The 18,247-nt window shown below is 47.0% G+C and overlaps 1 protein-coding gene across 1 annotated transcript; it reads left to right on the forward strand.

The window, feature by feature from the left end:
- Positions 1 to 910: 910 nt before the first annotated feature.
- LOC308132035 (ubiquitin-conjugating enzyme E2 G1-like) lies at positions 911 to 17,220 on the forward strand. Its single transcript, XM_080498974.1, has 6 exons — positions 911 to 1,058; positions 14,101 to 14,203; positions 14,294 to 14,391; positions 15,827 to 16,005; positions 16,083 to 16,190; positions 16,269 to 17,220. Exons 1-5 carry the CDS (start codon positions 1,016 to 1,018, stop codon positions 16,167 to 16,169), a joined length of 510 nt encoding a protein of 169 aa, XP_080355100.1. The 5' UTR covers positions 911 to 1,015; the 3' UTR covers positions 16,170 to 16,190; positions 16,269 to 17,220.
- Positions 17,221 to 18,247: the final 1,027 nt, after the last annotated feature.

Here is an 18,247-nt window from a genome sequence, read left to right on the forward strand (position 1 = left end):
CACGCACACGCACACACACACACACACGCACACGCACACGCACACACACACACGCACACGCACACGCACACACACACACACGCTAACCCTGGGCCATCTGTGGACAATTCTGCTACCCTGACCACGGCAGCCAAGTGATGCAGCATCAGGGTCAACTACCTCCTCCTCATCTGTGCAGTCAAATGATGCACCCTGATGATCCTCTGCCTCCACATCTACAACACCACCAAGTGATTCTGCAGCATCTTCTGCTCCCTCCACCTCTGCACAGCTAAGTAATACAAAGGCAGCACCAAAAGACTCTGCAGACTGGCCATCTGATTTAACTGATGCAATTAGAACAGAGTTTGGTCAAAGAGGACCATATCGATCCAAAAATTATTTCACCTTTCTGAAAGAAAAAGATGGAAGAAGGTGTCAACATGATTTCTTCAGTAGAGTGTAATCAATGGAGAGAAAATCAAAAGAAGCTGGCTGATAAAAAAAAAAAAACCTGCATTATACTGCTTCTGCTGCAAAATGTTTTCTCAGAGAGATTTAAACTATTCAGAGAAGTTCTGAGTGACAGTAAAAATGCAAGAAATCTGCTTATTGTATTTATTTGAATTCTAATCTATTCTATGATAAATATAAGTGTTGTGATTTTGTTAATGTTGTTCACAGGCATTCTTTCATTTTAAAATAAAGAAATTGTGTTGTAAATGGAAAGCTGTATTTCATTTTTCTTTAAGTGTGTAAAAAAGCACTATTTATGGCAGAATTGGCTGCAATATGAGGGGCACCAGATGAACTCTTCCCTCGGGCACCAGGTCGTCTGGGGCCGCCTCTGCGCATCCAGCGAGAGAGGGCTTCAGAAGCCGCGCATGCGCAGTGAGGCAGCCAGCAGCTGAACAGTGTGTCAAAACACAGACGGAGAAGCAGCAGCAGCAGAGCTAACCTCGTCTCCGGCTTTCTGTCCCTCTTCTCACCGACTCTTTGTCTCCACACAGCGCCCCTCCAATCACGTCTGCGTACGATGACCGAACAATCAGCGCTGCTTCTTCGAAAACAACTGGCAGGTAACGAAGACGCGACATTTCCAATCAAATAAGCCGCGTCCCATGCTAGCCTCAGCGTTAGCTCTTTCTCTGGCTGTTGACGAGGAGCAGCGAGCTCCGGTCGCGAACCAGGCGACATACTGGGCTCTTCTGGCAGCACGACCAACTCGTCTGTAGTACTTATCCTCGGTGGGGAATTCTAACATTTATTCCAGTGCGTAACTGACAAATAGCAGCGGCGAGCGTGCTAGCAGGTTGGGTATTAGTGAGCAGGCGGAACAAAGGAATAATGAGTCCTGAGCTGTGAGGACTTCAGCCGGCGGAGGAAGGCTCGTTTACACGTTCATGGACTTCTACTGTCCAGCAGGGAGACACGAGCCTCCGATCTGAGCTGCTTGGAACGCGGCTTTTCACGGTTGAAGCCCCCAAAACGAAACTCTTATTGTTCTCCCGTCCGGCTGCTGTTGGACACTTGTCGCCGGTGATTGGTGTCTAGAATGTCCCTCCTGGATCTGGACCCCCTGGTGAGCCCCTGCTCCACAGCCCGGTTCAGACTGCAGCTCGATCCACCAGCCAATAAGTTCCATGTTCAAATCGGAGGGTTTTTTTGGCTTAAATTTCATACTTAAAATGTTTAAAATTGCGCCCCTGCCCTGTAAAAGCAGATATAAGCACATCTGTGTTGGTTTTCCATTCATTGTTTGGTGCTAATTAGTTTAGAACTTGTGCATAACTGGTTCCAAAGACCATAAATGACATTTAAAACTAGTTTGATTTGTCAGTTATCCCTCCATTTATTGTTCCTCTTATTCTATATGGTCCCGGTTGTTAAAAGCTTGGTTATCTTTTAACCAGCTGTTAAAAATCAATGGTCGGTTAAAAGTATTTAACAGCACTGTTTTCTTGTTCAAAACTGGGTTAACTTTAACCGGGTGTTATTTTTTTCGTGTTAAAGTTAACACGCTGCTAAATTTCTAACAGTGTGGTTAACTCAAGGAGGTTTTCCACCGTGAACAACTCGGTGCTGGTTCAGACCAGGGCCAGACTTGGTACCAGTTCTTTGTAGGGCTAGGTGATTTGGCCGGGGAAAAAATCTTCGATAAAAAACATTCAATTTTGGATTTTTTTTCTCTCTCAATGCACTGAAAAATGACTGCAGACATTATATGTATTGTCAAAAGTGCAACTTTATTGCTGTAATTGTCCTCAGAGTTAAAATGCACATAAACAGTCCAGTGTTTGGTGTAGGATGTTTTTCAGCAGCAGGTTGAAGCTCTCCCGAGCTGGAGTGGGGCGTTCACATACAGTCCACTTTCATCTTGAGTGGCTGGACTGGTAAAATATTGCTATAATAACTTTTGGATTTACACTTGAAATAGTTTCTTTGTTGTGGCCACAGTGTATGGGTTGAATTTTGAAAGATCACAGAACTAGTACTAAAAATTGACAACAATCTCAACATAAAGTCAATTTTAATTAAACATTCTACACAGAATCCTATATAAGCTCCTGCTTGGTGGTTTCTGGGGCTGATTGGACCTTTTAGTGGCCAGTTTTGATCCACAGGCCTCATGTTGGACTGAAGTAAGTTTAAGCGCAGTGGCCCCTGCTGGAGGCTGTCCCTTATTATGGTGTGTTAACAGTTAAAGTGTCCCTGAAATGTTTTTCAGATTTCATCTTTAGAAAGAAGAATAAATATGCTTTCGAAAGGTATATAACATTCCCAGATAAAAGTCCGAATTCCGACCCTTTTAATTGACTTTACATGATGCAGCAGACGACGGTATATTTGCGGGCCATAAATGTGAGCCGCCTGAGCTAGACCGGATATGACGTACGAGGGGTTATATGTCCCAGCCAAAACAACATCAGCTGATTGAAGAATGGAGGGGTTTGGCGATACAGAAGCACCTAGGAGCGATGTTAGCGAAGATTTAAGTGACGTATCGTTGGTTTTGGACGAAGATGAAGGAGAGGAATCATCGGAGGAAGAATTAGAAGAAAATCAAGGCGTTCAACCATACATGTTTGAGCCGTGAGTACATATTGTGTGTGACCGGGTATTTACCCGTGTGCACATATTGTGCGTGACCGGGTATTTACCCGTGTGCACATATTGTGCGTGACCGGGTATTTACCCGTGTGCACATATTGTGCGTGACCGGGTATTTACCCGTGTGCACATATTGTGCGTGACCGGGTATTTACCCGTGTGCACATATTGTGCGTGACCGGGTATTTACCCGTGTGCACATATTGTGCGTGACCGGGTATTTACCCGTGTGCACATATTGTGCGTGACCGGGTATTTACCCGTGTGCACATATTGTGCGTGACCGGGTATTTACCCGTGTGCACATATTGTGCGTGACCGGGTATTTACCCGTGTGCACATATTGTGCGTGACCGGGTATTTACCCGTGTGCACATATTGTGCGTGACCGGGTATTTACCCGTGTGCACATATTGTGTGTGACCGGGTATTTACCCTTGTGTCAGAGTGGGTGTTTTGCAAAGTTTATTGGTCTATTTGTCTTAAGTTTTAGCAGGTTTTAAAAAGACTTACTGAAGGTTGGGTTTAAAAATCCGTTAAAAAGCCGTTTAAAAATGGTGGGGACAGAACCAGGTTTCAGGATACGTTTCCTCTTCACAGCAAAACCAAGTGACTCGGATTGCGGGTGCTGTTTCGTAACAGTCATCTGTGAAATGTTGACTGCAGAGATAGGAGGCCTCTGTTGGTGTCCAGTTGGAGCGAGTGCGCTGCACTTGTTTTGTCCATAATCTCCTCAAAGTTTGATCTTTTGGGAATTTATGGACACTTACAGACGGACTGGGCATTTGGGAACACCCAGCCGCAACACAACGCTTAGGCATGGCTCTAAAAAACTGCTAAATAACGCGATAATGCAGAGCACATGTAAACAAGACGCTACGATCAGCTGTTGTGGGCGGAAGTAAATAACCCCTCATACGTCACAGCGCAAAACTACGGCAAGTTGGGAAAACTAGGTCAGATTCACAGGGCGGGAGATTTAAAGGCATATTTAGACGTTCGGCGCTCAAGAGCAAGATAGTGGTGTGATTGTCATTGGTGTGTCATATATCATTCGAAAGGGGGAAAATAATGCTAAATACTGGTGTATTTTAATAGAATTATTTCAGGGACACTTTAAATCCTCTCCATGGTCGAATATTTATCTGTTCTTACCGGGTTCCTAGTCCGAGGTTCTACTGGACACATTAGTTAGAGGCTTTCAACAAGGTGGTGCTATTTATTCGTCCGTCTTTTTCAAAGATTGACCGTCCAAATGACGTCTGGAGGCTCGCGGCTTTAAACTCCAGTGAAACGAAGCTGCTGCCACTTAAACTGTCTTTAGCAGACAAATACTGCCTGTGTTCAGGCTGTTCCACCGAGCCCCCTGCCCCAACGGGAGATGAGCTACCAGACCCAGTCGGACTGTGGTGAAGGTGGAGACTTGCGGTAGTGGAGGATTTGGGTCAATTAAGAAAGGAAAAGATTCACGCTTTAACCCAGGTTTAAACAAACAATGCACAACGGAAACCCCCAAGGATTGGTAGAACAGAACGTGAAAAATGCTGAAAAACTGAGGGTAAAAAAACTTGAACTTGCAAAATGAAAAATTGATTATAGCTACAAATTCGATAAATCGATAATTCTTTTGCCCAGCCCTAGTCCATTGTGTTTCCACAGCCAAAGCCCTGGCCAATCAGGGGCTAAACGGGTGCTAAGCCAGCCCCACTTCGTTGCTGGACCAGAGCGGGGCCAGACCAGGGCCTAACCAGGGCCAGACACATCATAAGCTGGGGGCGGAGTTATGGCTACCGTCAAGGCGGAAGAGATGCTGTACCGGCTTTCTGAAAATTACAGTAAACATAGAGCCCTGGAGTGGTTTAGAGAAAAATATAAAAATAACTCGTGGGAACAATATACAGGTACATCTCAAAAAATGTTTATATTGTGGAAATGTTCAATATTTCAGAAATATGTCCCTCATTTCAGAGAGTCAAACCCATAAATGATATAGGCTCATGACATGCAGAGTGAAATATGTCAAGCCTTTATTTCTTGAAATGTTGATGATTGTGGCTTACAGATAGTGAAAACTGAAAATTCAGTGTCTCAGAAAACTTTAATATTGTGGTAAAGTTCAGTTTTGGAAACTCATGGTGTCACACCCTAATAGGCCAATGAAGTCAAAATCCCTGCAAATGTTTCCTGAGCCTTTAAATGGTCTCAGTCTGGGTCAGTAGACTACACAATCATGGGGAAGACTGCTGACTGGACACATGTCCAGAAGACTGCACCGTCCACAAGGAGGGAAAGCCACAAAAGGTCATTGTTAAAGAAGCTGCTTGTTCACAGAGTGCTGGATCCAAGCATGTTCATTGGCATTTGAGTGGAAGAACAAAGTGTGGTAGGAAAAGGTGCAGCAGCAAAAGGACTGAGGCTGGAGTCAGCGCATCAAGAGCTGCTCCTCACTGACCAATCCTAGACAAGAGCTGCTCCTCACTGACCAATCCTAGACAAGAGCTGCTCCACACTGACCAATCCTAGACAAGAGCTGCTCCTCACTGACCAATCCTAGACAAGAGCTGCTCCACACTGACCAATCCTAGACAAGAGCTGCTCCTCACTGACCAATCCTAGACAAGAGCTGCTCCTCACTGACCAATCCTAGACAAGAGCTGCTCCTCACTGACCAATCCTAGACAAGAGCTGCTCCTCACTGACCAATCCTAGACAAGAGCTGCTCCTCACTGACCAATCCTAGACAAGAGCTGCTCCTCACTGACCAATCCTAGACAAGAGCTGCTCCTCACTGACCAATCCTAGACAAGAGCTGCTCCTCACTGACCAATCCTAGACAAGAGCTGCTCCTCACTGACCAATCCTAGACAAGAGCTGCTCCTCACTGACCAATCCTAGACAAGAGCTGCTCCTCACTGACCAATCCTAGACAAGAGCTGCTCCTCACTGACCAATCCTAGACAAGAGCTGCTCCTCACTGACCAATCCTAGACAAGAGCTGCTCCTCACTGACCAATCCTAGACAAGAGCTGCTCCTCACTGACCAATCCTAGACAAGAGCTGCTCCTCACTGACCAATCCTAGACAAGAGCTGCTCCTCACTGACCAATCCTAGACAAGAGCTGCTCCGCACTGACCAATCCTAGACAAGAGCTGCTCCGCACTGACCAATCCTAGACAAGAGCTGCTCCTCACTGACCAATCCTAGACAAGAGCTGCTCCTCACTGACCAATCCTAGACAAGAGCTGCTCCGCACTGACCAATCCTAGACAAGAGCTGCTCCACACTGACCAATCCTAGACAAGAGCTGCTCCTCACTGACCAATCCTAGACAAGAGCTGCTCCGCACTGACCAATCCTAGACAAGAGCTGCTCCACACTGACCAATCCTAGACAAGAGCTGCTCCTCACTGACCAATCCTAGACAAGAGCTGCTCCTCACTGACCAATCCTAGACAAGAGCTGCTCCACACTGACCAATCCTAGACAAGAGCTGCTCCTCACTGACCAATCCTAGACAAGAGCTGCTCCTCACTGACCAATCCTAGACAAGAGCTGCTCCACACTGACCAATCCTAGACATGGGGGACAAATGTGGCATTCCGACGTCAGAAGATCCTTCCTTACCTGGGCTGTGGAGAAAAAGACCTGGACTGTTGCTCAGTGCTCCAAAGTCCAAAGTTCTAAATGTTGCATCTCTCTTGTAAATCAAGGTCCCAGAGTGTGGAGGAAGAGGAGAGGCTCAGAATCTAGAGTGTGGAGGAAGAGGAGAGGCTCAGAATCTAGAGTGTGGAGGAAGAGGAGAGGCTCAGAATCTAGAGTGTGGAGGAAGAGGAGAGGCTCAGAATCTAGCGTGTGGAGGAAGAGGAGAGGCTCAGAATCCAGAGTGTGGAGGAAGAGGAGAGGCTCAGAATCTAGAGTGTGGAGGAAGAGGAGAGGCTCAGAATCTAGAGTGTGGAGGAAGAGGAGAGGCTCAGAATCTAGAGTGTGGAGGAAGAGGAGAGGCTCAGAATCTAGAGTGTGGAGGAAGAGGAGAGGCTCAGAATCTAGAGTGTGGAGGAAGAGGAGAGGCTCAGAATCTAGAGTGTGGAGGAAGAGGAGAGGCTCAGAATCTAGAGTGTGGAGGAAGAGGAGAGGCTCAGAATCTAGAGTGTGGAGGAAGAGGAGAGGCTCAGAATCTAGAGTGTGGAGGAAGAGGAGAGGCTCAGAATCTAGAGTGTGGAGGAAGAGGAGAGGCTCAGAATCTAGAGTGTGGAGGAAGAGGAGAGGCTCAGAATCTAGAGTGTGGAGGAAGAGGAGAGGCTCAGAATCTAGAGTGTGGAGGAAGAGGAGAGGCTCAGAATCTAGAGTGTGGAGGAAGAGGTCTGTAAGCCATAATCAACATTTCAAGGAATAAAGGTTAGAAATATTTCACTTTGTGTGTCATTAGTATCCTTTATGGGTTTGACTTTTTGAAATGTGCAACACAAAACATTGAACATTTTCATGATATTGTCATTTTTTGGGACGTCCCTGTAATAAGTCAAGTTAATAATGTAAGGGAATGAGATAATGTAACTGGCCGTCTCAGAGCCGTGGCTCTTTTTTTTTTCCAATATATTTTTATTCAATTTTACAAATAAAATCGCATCACATTGGTCACTCACACTTTGCTCACTCACACTGCATTCACACTCGCACACGTCCATTCAGGCACACACAGATGCACACTTGAGGAGAAAGGCGCACTAAAGATTTCACAAATCAAGGTTTTTGGGGTACAGGCATTGTTGGAAAAAGTTCCCAGATATTATCTATACTCATCCATCCTGCACTGGTTCAGGATCAGCAGACGATCCAGACCTTAGCAAGATGGATGAGTGTTGCTCGGCGTCAAGGCCCAGGAGGCAATCAGTGGATCACTTCCTGAGGACCCCTCCACCTTCACACTAAAATACAAAAACATAAGTACAAATATAATTACCTTCTTGACTATCATTTGAAACCATCGTACAGAAAAAAATGTGTAAAAATAAGAATAATAGAAAAGAAATACAAAAATAATGTGAAAAAAAAAAATTTGCCTATAAGTTATGACTCGATGTATTCCAGTAGGGGATTCCAGGTTGTTTCCCATTTATTCATATTTTTAGAGTTTATAAACCTTATTTTTTCCAAAGTTCTTACGTTCACCAGTTCATGTAGCCAGTTCCTGAAGTTGGGTGCAGATGAAGTTTTCCACTCTTTGAGGATGAGTCTTTTCGCCAAAACAGTCCCAAGAAGCCCTAATATGCTGTGGAAGATTTAGTGTTTCTGAGGACCACCCAAACAAGACCATACCTCTGTCAGGGACAAGGTTTCTCTGATACACCCCTGAATAAAAGAAGAAGACACTAGACCAAAATGGCTGAATAATAGGACATTCCCAAAACGAATGCGACAGTGATCCTTCAGCTGATTTACATTTATCACATAATGGAGATACAACGGGATAAAATGTATGTAACGAAACTTTGGAATAATAGAAACGATGAATCACTTTAAACTGCATGAGCCTATGTCTGCTGTTAATTGAGCAATTGTGAATTTGAGATAGTGTCCGTTCCCATTGTAGTTTTGGTATTGTTGTTCTTAGTTCCTTTTCCCATAGTTAATAATGTAAGGGAATGAGATAATGTAACTGGCCGTCTCAGAGCCACCTTGCTCTGGAGTGAGTGAGTGTGTATATTTGGAAAGCACAGTTTGACTCAGTGTAAAGGTACCCTCCAATCAGACCACATTTTGAAGAGCAGCTGCTGCAGATACAATGAGCCACAGGAAGTGAGATCAGAGGGGGTGGAGTTCAGACTGCTGCTTGGCTGGGGGGCAACAACTCACTCTCTCTTTGTGTTGAGTCTGTCACTCCTCCAGATTACATGTGGGATTAATCTGGAAATGATGCAAGATCACGGTTGTTTTAAACACTGAAAACCAAATGTGGATTGTCATTCCAGTGACTGTCAACTATCAGACTCCCAGTCCCAGGAGAATGTGGACTGGGAGTCCTGGCGCTCTGCAGGAAACACTGTTCTTATTGCTCTGCCACTGAGCATGTGCAGAACAAGGAGTTACTCTGGTGTGTGTGGGGGTCTGTTGGACCTTTATGATCAATACCCTGGTTCTGGTATAGGATTGGTTGGATCCCTGCTCGTGAGGAGGTGGACGTCTCATGACTGCCGTCCCCTTGCAGTAGTACCTTGTACTCACTGGGTAATGCTGGGTATGGTACGGCTGGTAGAGCTGCCAATTGGAAGGTTGCAGGTTCAATCCCATCTCTGCCTGCACACATGCCGAAGTGTCCTTGGGCAAGGCTCCGAACCCCAAACTGCCTGTGTGAATGTAGTGAGAGAGAGTGGTTGGTGGTGGTCAGAGGGTGAGAGAGAGAGAGAGAGAGTGGTTGGTGGTGGTCAGAGGGTGAATGTAGTGAGAGAGTGAGTGGTTGGTGGTGGTCAGAGGGTAAATGTAGTGAGAGAGAGAGTGGTTGGTGGTGGTCAGAGGGTGAGAGAGAGAGAGAGTGGTTGGTGGTGGTCAGAGGGTGAATGTAGTGAGAGAGAGAGTGGTTGGTGGTGGTCAGAGGGTAAATGTAGTGAGAGAGAGAGTGGTTGGTGGTGGTCAGAGAGAGAGAGAGAGAGAGTGGTTGGTGGTGGTCAGAGGGTGAGAGAGAGAGAGAGTGGTTGGTGGTGGTCAGAGGGTGAGAGAGAGAGAGAGTGGTTGGTGGTGGTCAGAGGGTGAGAGAGAGAGAGAGAGTGGTTGGTGGTGGTCAGAGGGTGAGAGAGGGAGAGAGAGAGAGTGGTTGGTGATGGTCAGAGGGTGAATGTAGTGAGAGAGTGAGTGGTTGGTGGTGGTCAGAGGGTGAGAGAGAGAGAGAGAGTGGTTGGTGGTGGTCAGAGGGTGAGAGAGAGAGAGAGTGGTTGGTGGTGGTCAGAGGGTGAATGTAGTGAGAGAGTGGTTGGTGGTGGTCAGAGGGTGAGAGAGAGAGAGAGAGAGTGGTTGGTGGTGGTCAGAGGGTGAGAGAGAGAGAGAGAGAGAGAGAGAGTGGTTGGTGGTGGTCAGAGGGTGAGAGAGAGAGAGAGAGAGTGGTTGGTGGTGGTCAGAGGGTGAATGTAGTGAGAGAGTGGTTGGTGGTGGTCAGAGGGTGAGAGAGAGAGAGAGAGAGTGGTTGGTGGTGGTCAGAGGGTGAGAGAGAGAGAGAGAGAGAGTGGTTGGTGGTGGTCAGAGGGTGAGAGAGAGAGAGAGAGTGGTTGGTGGTGGTCAGAGGGTGAATGTAGTGAGAGAGTGGTTGGTGGTGGTCAGAGGGTGAGAGAGAGAGAGAGAGTGGTTGGTGGTGGTCAGAGGGTGAATGTAGTGAGAGAGTGGTTGGTGGTGGTCAGAGGGTGAGAGAGAGAGAGAGAGAGTGGTTGGTGGTGGTCAGAGGGTGAGAGAGAGAGAGAGAGAGAGAGTGGTTGGTGGTGGTCAGAGGGTGAGAGAGAGAGAGAGAGAGAGTGGTTGGTGGTGGTCAGAGGGTGAGAGAGAGAGAGAGAGTGGTTGGTGGTGGTCAGAGGGTGAATGTAGTGAGAGAGAGAGTGGTTGGTGGTGGTCAGAGGGTGAATGTAGTGAGAGAGAGAGAGTGGTTGGTGGTGGACAGAGGGTGAATGTTGTGAGAGAGAGAGTGGTTGGGGGTGGTCAGAGGGTGAATGTAGTGAGAGAGAGAGTGGTTGGGGGTGGACAGAGGGTGAATGTTGTGAGAGAGAGAGTGGTTGGGGGTGGTCAGAGGGTGAATGTAGTGAGAGAGAGAGTGGTTGGGGGTGGTCAGAGGGTGAATGTAGTGAGAGAGAGAGTGGTTGGTGATGGTCAGAGGGTGAATGTAGTGAGAGAGTGGTTGGTGGTGGTCAGAGGGTGAGATAGAGAGAGAGAGAGAGAGAGTGGTTGGTGGTGGTCAGAGGGTGAGATAGAGAGAGAGAGAGAGAGAGTGGTTGGTGGTGGACAGAGGGTGAATGTTGTGAGAGAGTGAGTGGTTGGTGGTGGACAGAGGGTGAATGTTGTGAGAGAGTGAGTGGTTGGTGGTGGTCAGAGGGTGAATGTAGTGAGAGAGAGAGTGGTTGGTGATGGTCAGAGGGTGAATGTAGTGAGAGAGAGAGAGTGGTTGGTGGTGGACAGAGGGTGAATGTTGTGAGAGAGAGAGTGGTTGGGGGTGGTCAGAGGGTGAATGTAGTGAGAGAGAGAGTGGTTGGGGGTGGACAGAGGGTGAATGTTGTGAGAGAGAGAGTGGTTGGGGGTGGTCAGAGGGTGAATGTAGTGAGAGAGAGAGTGGTTGGTGGTGGTCAGAGGGTGAATGTAGTGAGAGAGAGAGTGGTTGGGGGTGGACAGAGGGTGAATGTTGTGAGAGAGAGAGTGGTTGGTGGTGGACAGAGGGTGAATGTTGTGAGAGAGAGAGTGGTTGGGGGTGGACAGAGGGTGAATGTTGTGAGAGAGAGAGTGGTTGGGGGTGGTCAGAGGGTGAATGTAGTGAGAGAGAGAGTGGTTGGTGGTGGTCAGAGGGTGAATGTAGTGAGAGAGAGAGTGGTTGGTGATGGTCAGAGGGTGAATGTAGTGAGAGAGTGAGTGGTTGGTGGTGGTCAGAGGGTGAATGTAGTGAGAGAGTGAGTGGTTGGTGATGGTCAGAGGGTGAATGTAGTGAGAGAGTGGTTGGTGGTGGTCAGAGGGTGAGAGAGAGAGAGAGAGTGGTTGGTGGTGGTCAGAGGGTGAGAGAGAGAGAGAGAGAGAGAGAGAGTGGTTGGTGATGGTCAGAGGGTGAATGTAGTGAGAGAGAGAGAGTGGTTGGTGGTGGACAGAGGGTGAATGTTGTGAGAGAGTGAGTGGTTGGTGGACAGAGGGTGAATGTAGTGAGAGAGAGAGAGAGAGAGTGGTTGGTGGTGGTCAGAGGGTGAATGTAGTGAGAGAGAGAGTGGTTGGTGGTGGTCAGAGGGTGAGAGAGAGAGAGAGAGAGAGTGGTTGGTGGTGGTCAGAGGGTGAATGTAGTGAGAGAGAGAGAGTGGTTGGTGGTGGTCAGAGGGTGAGAGAGAGAGAGAGAGAGAGAGAGAGTGGTTGGTGGTGGTCAGAGGGTGAATGTAGTGAGAGAGAGAGAGTGGTTGGTGGTGGTCAGAGGGTGAATGTAGTGAGAGACAGAGAGTGGTTGGTGGTGGTCAGAGGGTGAGAGAGAGAGAGAGAGAGAGAGTGGTTGGTGGTGGTCAGAGGGTGAATGTAGTGAGAGAGAGAGTGGTTGGTGGTGGTCAGAGGGTGAATGTAGTGAGAGAGAGAGTGGTTGGTGATGGTCAGAGGGTGAATGTAGTGAGAGAGTGAGTGGTTGGTGGTGGTCAGAGGGTGAATGTAGTGAGAGAGTGAGTGGTTGGTGATGGTCAGAGGGTGAATGTAGTGAGAGAGTGGTTGGTGGTGGTCAGAGGGTGAGAGAGAGAGAGAGAGTGGTTGGTGGTGGTCAGAGGGTGAGAGAGAGAGAGAGAGAGTGGTTGGTGATGGTCAGAGGGTGAATGTAGTGAGAGAGAGAGTGGTTGGTGGACAGAGGGTGAATGTAGTGAGAGAGAGAGAGAGAGAGTGGTTGGTGGTGGTCAGAGGGTGAATGTAGTGAGAGAGAGAGTGGTTGGTGGTGGTCAGAGGGTGAGAGAGAGAGAGAGAGAGTGGTTGGTGGTGGTCAGAGGGTGAATGTAGTGAGAGAGTGAGTGGTTGGTGGTGGACAGAGGGTGAATGTTGTGAGAGAGAGAGAGAGAGAGTGGTTGGTGGTGGTCAGAGGGTGAATGTAGTGAGAGAGAGAGTGGTTGGTGGTGGACAGAGGGTGAATGTAGTGAGAGAGAGAGTGGTTGGTGGTGGTCAGAGGGTGAGAGAGAGAGAGAGAGAGTGGTTGGTGGTGGACAGAGGGTGAATGTAGTGAGAGAGAGAGTGGTTGGTGGTGGTCAGAGGGTGAATGTAGTGAGAGAGAGAGTGGTTGGTGGTGGTCAGAGGGTGAATGTAGTGAGAGAGAGAGTGGTTGGTGGTGGACAGAGGGTGAATGTAGTGAGAGAGAGAGTGGTTGGTGGTGGTCAGAGGGTGAATGTAGTGAGAGAGAGAGTGGTTGGTGGTGGTCAGAGGGTGAATGTAGTGAGAGAGAGAGTGGTTGGTGGTGGTCAGAGGGTGAATGTAGTGAGAGAGAGAGTGGTTGGTGGTGGACAGAGGGTGAATGTAGTGAGAGAGAGAGTGGTTGGTGGTGGTCAGAGGGTGAATGTAGTGAGAGAGAGAGTGGTTGGTGGTGGACAGAGGGTGAATGTTGTGAGAGAGTGAGTGGTTGGTGGACAGAGGGTGAATGTAGTGAGAGAGAGAGAGAGAGAGTGGTTGGTGGTGGTCAGAGGGTGAATGTAGTGAGAGAGAGAGTGGTTGGTGGTGGTCAGAGGGTGAGAGAGAGAGAGAGAGAGAGAGAGTGGTTGGTGGTGGTCAGAGGGTGAATGTAGTGAGAGAGTGAGTGGTTGGTGGTGGTCAGAGGGTGAGAGAGAGAGAGAGAGAGAGAGAGAGTGAGTGGTTGGTGGTGGTCAGAGGGTGAATGTAGTGAGAGAGAGAGTGGTTGGTGGTGGTCAGAGGGTGAATGTAGTGAGAGAGAGAGAGTGGTTGGTGGTGGTCAGAGGGTGAGAGAGAGAGAGAGAGAGAGAGAGAGTGGTTGGTGGTGGTCAGAGGGTGAATGTAGTGAGAGAGAGAGAGTGGTTGGTGGTGGTCGAGGGGCCAATGGTCCAAAATGGCCGCCTCTCTTCCGTCAGTCTCCAGAGCAGCTGAGGCTACAGACGTAGTTCACCACCATCCAGTATGGAGTGAATGAATAATGCAATGTAAAGTGTCTGTGAGTGTGTAGAAAACCAATGTGTTATTATTATTATTATTATTATAATGCGCCGCCAGAATGAACCCATTATTATTGATCGATTGGCTGATTGTCAACACACATGGTCTTGCTTATGATTTTATTTCAACATATTAAAAACCCTCTTCTCTTCTCCCAGAGCTCAACAAGAACCCTGTGGAGGGCTTTTCAGCTGGTCTGATAGACGACGACGACATATACAAATGGGAGGTTGTGATCATCGGCCCACAAGACACTCTGTTGTAAGTGAGAGGACCATTCAAAAAGTCCACAGTCACGAATTGGATGTATATATATTTAGTTAACTTCTCTGTTTTGTTTTCCTTCTGCAGTGAAGGAGGGTTTTTCAAAGCGTACCTCACCTTTCCTTATGACTATCCTTTACGGCCGCCAAAGATGAAGTTCATCACTGAAATCTGGCACCCAAACGGTAAAACTGTGCTGAAGTTCCCTCAGTCTGTCTGTCGTCATCTACCGTTGTAAAAAGATTTGTAACGCATTTTATTTTTTGTTACTTTTGCAGGGTTTTTGTGGCGTAACGGTATTAGAATGCATTATTGTGCTTTTTTTGTATTTTTCTGAAACACTATAACACAGTTCTATTTGCGGCTTGTTTGATCCCAGCTGACATTAGATTCTTCTGAGCAGTGGCAGACGTCCATCGCCAGACCCAGGCCTTCACCGCTCGGCTGACTCAATCCACCCCTCAATCAATTCTTCTGGCTGCAGAAACCATGTTACTGCAGAAATGCAGTATAAAAAGCCTTTGCATTACAGACGGATACTCGAGTATCCAGAATAAATACCTTTAGAATAAAAAAATCCAAGTTCACGTCCCTTCTCCTGCTGCTGCTGCATAAAAAAGCGGTTTGTTTTCCTGAAACGTCTGGGGCTCCAGGAGGGAGACAAACATCAGCTTTGGTGGTCTTGAAAATAATAGAATGGTAAATCATATAATCCTGAATCCTGCATGGAGTTTGTAGTGAACAAGAGTAAATTGCACCGGACATGTGCTCGGAGTGTTGCGGTGCGTTCAAAGACCTCTTGAAAAGTTGGTCTTGAAATTTGTTTTGACATTAAATCTGCATCCAAATGTCTTTATCTTCTCTTTTAGTCATTGTTGGTTGACAAAACCGCTATCAAATAAACACAACTACGTTTTTGTCGGTGCAGCTGCTACAGATGCTTCTCGCTAGCTGGAGAGTGACTCTGATCATCCAATCAGAGGGCTTGAATACAGTGACATCACACTAGGCCTGCTAGAAGGCTCTGAGTCACCAAGATCAAAATTGGTTGAAGCAGCAGCGTGACGACACAAGTTTTACACTGCAGACGCCTGCAGAATTGACTCTGAAGACCGAGGGCAGATATATTTACCCGGCAACAGGTGATGCTGAAATGTGATTGGTTGAAAGCTTCAATCTGGAAGTTGGAGCCTGGAAGCAGCGCAGCCGGGGAGAAGCTGTGAGAAGAAGCAGACAGACCATTTGGAATGATTTCATAAGTGTTCATGGACAAAATAAAACATCAGCATCCGTCTGTGATTCAGATCTTTTTCTTAGGCCCTGACGGCCCACCACTGCTTATAAGTCTTTCACACTATTAGGATGCTGACGTCAAATTACAAGCAGTAAGTAGAAGTTTCAATACATACCTGGCTGGAATGTTCAGTTTCAGACTTGAACAAACAAGTGATCAGATTTGGTAGTTCCCATTTGAATTAATCTTTCTTCCAAAGTCGGCCACAGAGAACAAAGAGGCGAAAATAACTGGAAAACAGGAGCGACGCGTCTCCTTAAAGTTGGATCCCATGAAACCCATCTTCTCATACTGGCTGCTGTTAAACCCGCTCTCGTTCTCCACAGTGGCGAAGAACGGTGACGTGTGCATCTCGATCCTGCACGAGCCCGGGGAAGACAAGTTTGGCTATGAGAAGCCGGAGGAGCGCTGGCTGCCCATCCACACAGTAGAGACAATCATGATCAGCGTCATCTCCATGCTGGCAGACCCCAACAGCGACTCGCCGGCTAACGTGGACGCTGCGGTGAGTTGACGCGCCTGAAGTGCTCCCTCACCCTGAGGTCTTGTCTAGTGAGTAAACTGAGGCTGTGGTTGCTGCAGAAAGAGTGGAGGGAGGATCCCAACGGAGAGTTCAAGAGGAAGGTGGCTCGCTGTGTAAGAAAAAGTCAAGAGATGGCATTCGATTAGACGTCAGCTGTAAATTCCAGGGTAAGTAAACCTGCTGTGAGAAAGAAGAATATCTGACCCCGAAGGAAAGGAACTAATCCCTCCTTTCTCTCTGTCCAGTTCAAGGAAATGCCTTCAGAGGGAAACTTTCAGCGAAAGGCTTTTGCACCCCTTGTTTTGCCAGTCCAAGGACTTGGTTGGCTTCAACCACGTTTCTGTGAACGGTTGTCATTTTCCGTCTGATGAGCCAATTTGAGAAAACCCTACCAGCGAAAATTCACCCGTTTCCTACCTGGAATTTGATATTTAATTGTATTTATTTTGGGGGAGGGGAAAACTCAATGATGTAAGATATGTCACTACTGTAAATGACCTTGCTTTTTTTATCTGCTGCTGAACAGTTTCTACTTTATACCAGGTTTCTTATGCAATTCAGTGGTGAAGATTGTGTAAAAATAAAAAAAACAAAAGCCTGTCATTAGGTCATCTCTCCTCCTCTGTGCTTCATACTTACCAGATGGACATCAGCCCAATGAATCCCTGTCAGCACCTCTTATTTTAATTCAGTCACCGTTGCCTTTTGTTGGCTTCTCTTCCTCGCGGTTCCGGCAATATTCCATCAAAGTGTTTCACCATCTGATTGGAAAATGGCCTCCTGTTGGTGTTTCCCACCAGGTTCCAGTGGAGATGATAAAGCATACCTCTCAAACCTGCATGGTCCCCCTCCAGCAGCTGTGTCATGTATTATTTCTAGCTGTGGATGTGCATGGAATGGCTTTCTCCGTGATTTGAGAGTTATTGTTTCATGTGTTAAATGCCAACAGAAGACCTGTGCCAACTTCTCAGGATTAGTGCTTCTTTTTAATCCCTGATGTTCATCATTCTTTCCCTTTTTAACTTCACCCCTTGGTCAACAAAGACACGTTTTAATTGACTAAACATGGAGGATAACCACATGCAGTCTGAAGAAAAGCCTAAGCTGTGATTGTTCCCCATGTGGTCAACTGGTGTCTGAGCTGACTTACCTCAATATGAACACATCTGATCAGATTCATGGTAGAGGAGTTGTAGATCTGCCGGTGGGAGGGGGGGAGGGGGGGGGGGGGGGGGGGTATGGGCTCCATAGTTAGAGTTAGGCTAGTTACTGTTTGTGGTGGCACATTTGGCTGTGTGGGAAAAAGTCACTCTTGTGGACTTTGGGTAGATCAAAAAATGACACTCCTGGACTTCTATTGATGTCTTTGGATTTTAATTGGTGCAAATTTAGATAATATTTATCTCCTTTACTAAATCCGGGTCTGGATCCTCCACACAATCTGGACTCGCCACTTGGAGAATTATTGGGAAATCTCACTTTCTTTTTCTTTTCCTGAAGGTTTATAGTTTGTTTGGGTGGACTCTGGAGAACCACTGACTTTCATTCACTCTCACCGACGGTGTTGCTGAAAATTTAAGCCATGATGACATTTATCAAGAATTATGTTATACATGATTGATTTGTGACTGACACTGAAGAAAGAAAAAGAACAAAACCACCATCTCGCTAACCATTTTTTTTGGCGCATGCAATCAGGTTTGAGGGAGTTTGGTACGTTTACGTAGGAAACCATTATTGGAACATTCTGGGTGGATGTGACATGTACAGTGAAGTATATTTTCTGTTGACTTGATCACGTAACTGCTGTCCACGTTACACTTTTGAGTCTGAGTTTTCTAACCTGACCTCCTCTGACCGGTGTTCACTGTATTTGCACAGATTTGGTGCGTTTGAAATGTCATGAAGCAATACGCTCTGAAAACGGTGTGTCCAGGTAATCCACTCTAACGCCATGATATGTTTTGGGCTTGTTTTTGTTTTCCATTTTGTGTCGATGCAATGTATATTGGACTTGATTCTCAATAAAGTTGTGTAAACTGAGTCGCCTGTGAGTTTTGTTTGCGTTTTACATTTAGGAAGAGAACATGGTCCCGGTTGGACCTCTGCTCTGTACCTGGCAGCCAGGGGAAGAGGGTGGCCTTTCAGGGGCTGGCCTCACTTCACACACTGGGGGGGTCGCTGGCTCTCTGAGTTCAGGAAGACTTCCACAGGAAACATCGCT

Source organism: Blennius ocellaris, assembly GCF_963422515.1.
Source record: "Blennius ocellaris genome assembly, chromosome: 7".
Classification (NCBI taxonomy): domain Eukaryota; kingdom Metazoa; phylum Chordata; class Actinopteri; order Blenniiformes; family Blenniidae; genus Blennius; species Blennius ocellaris.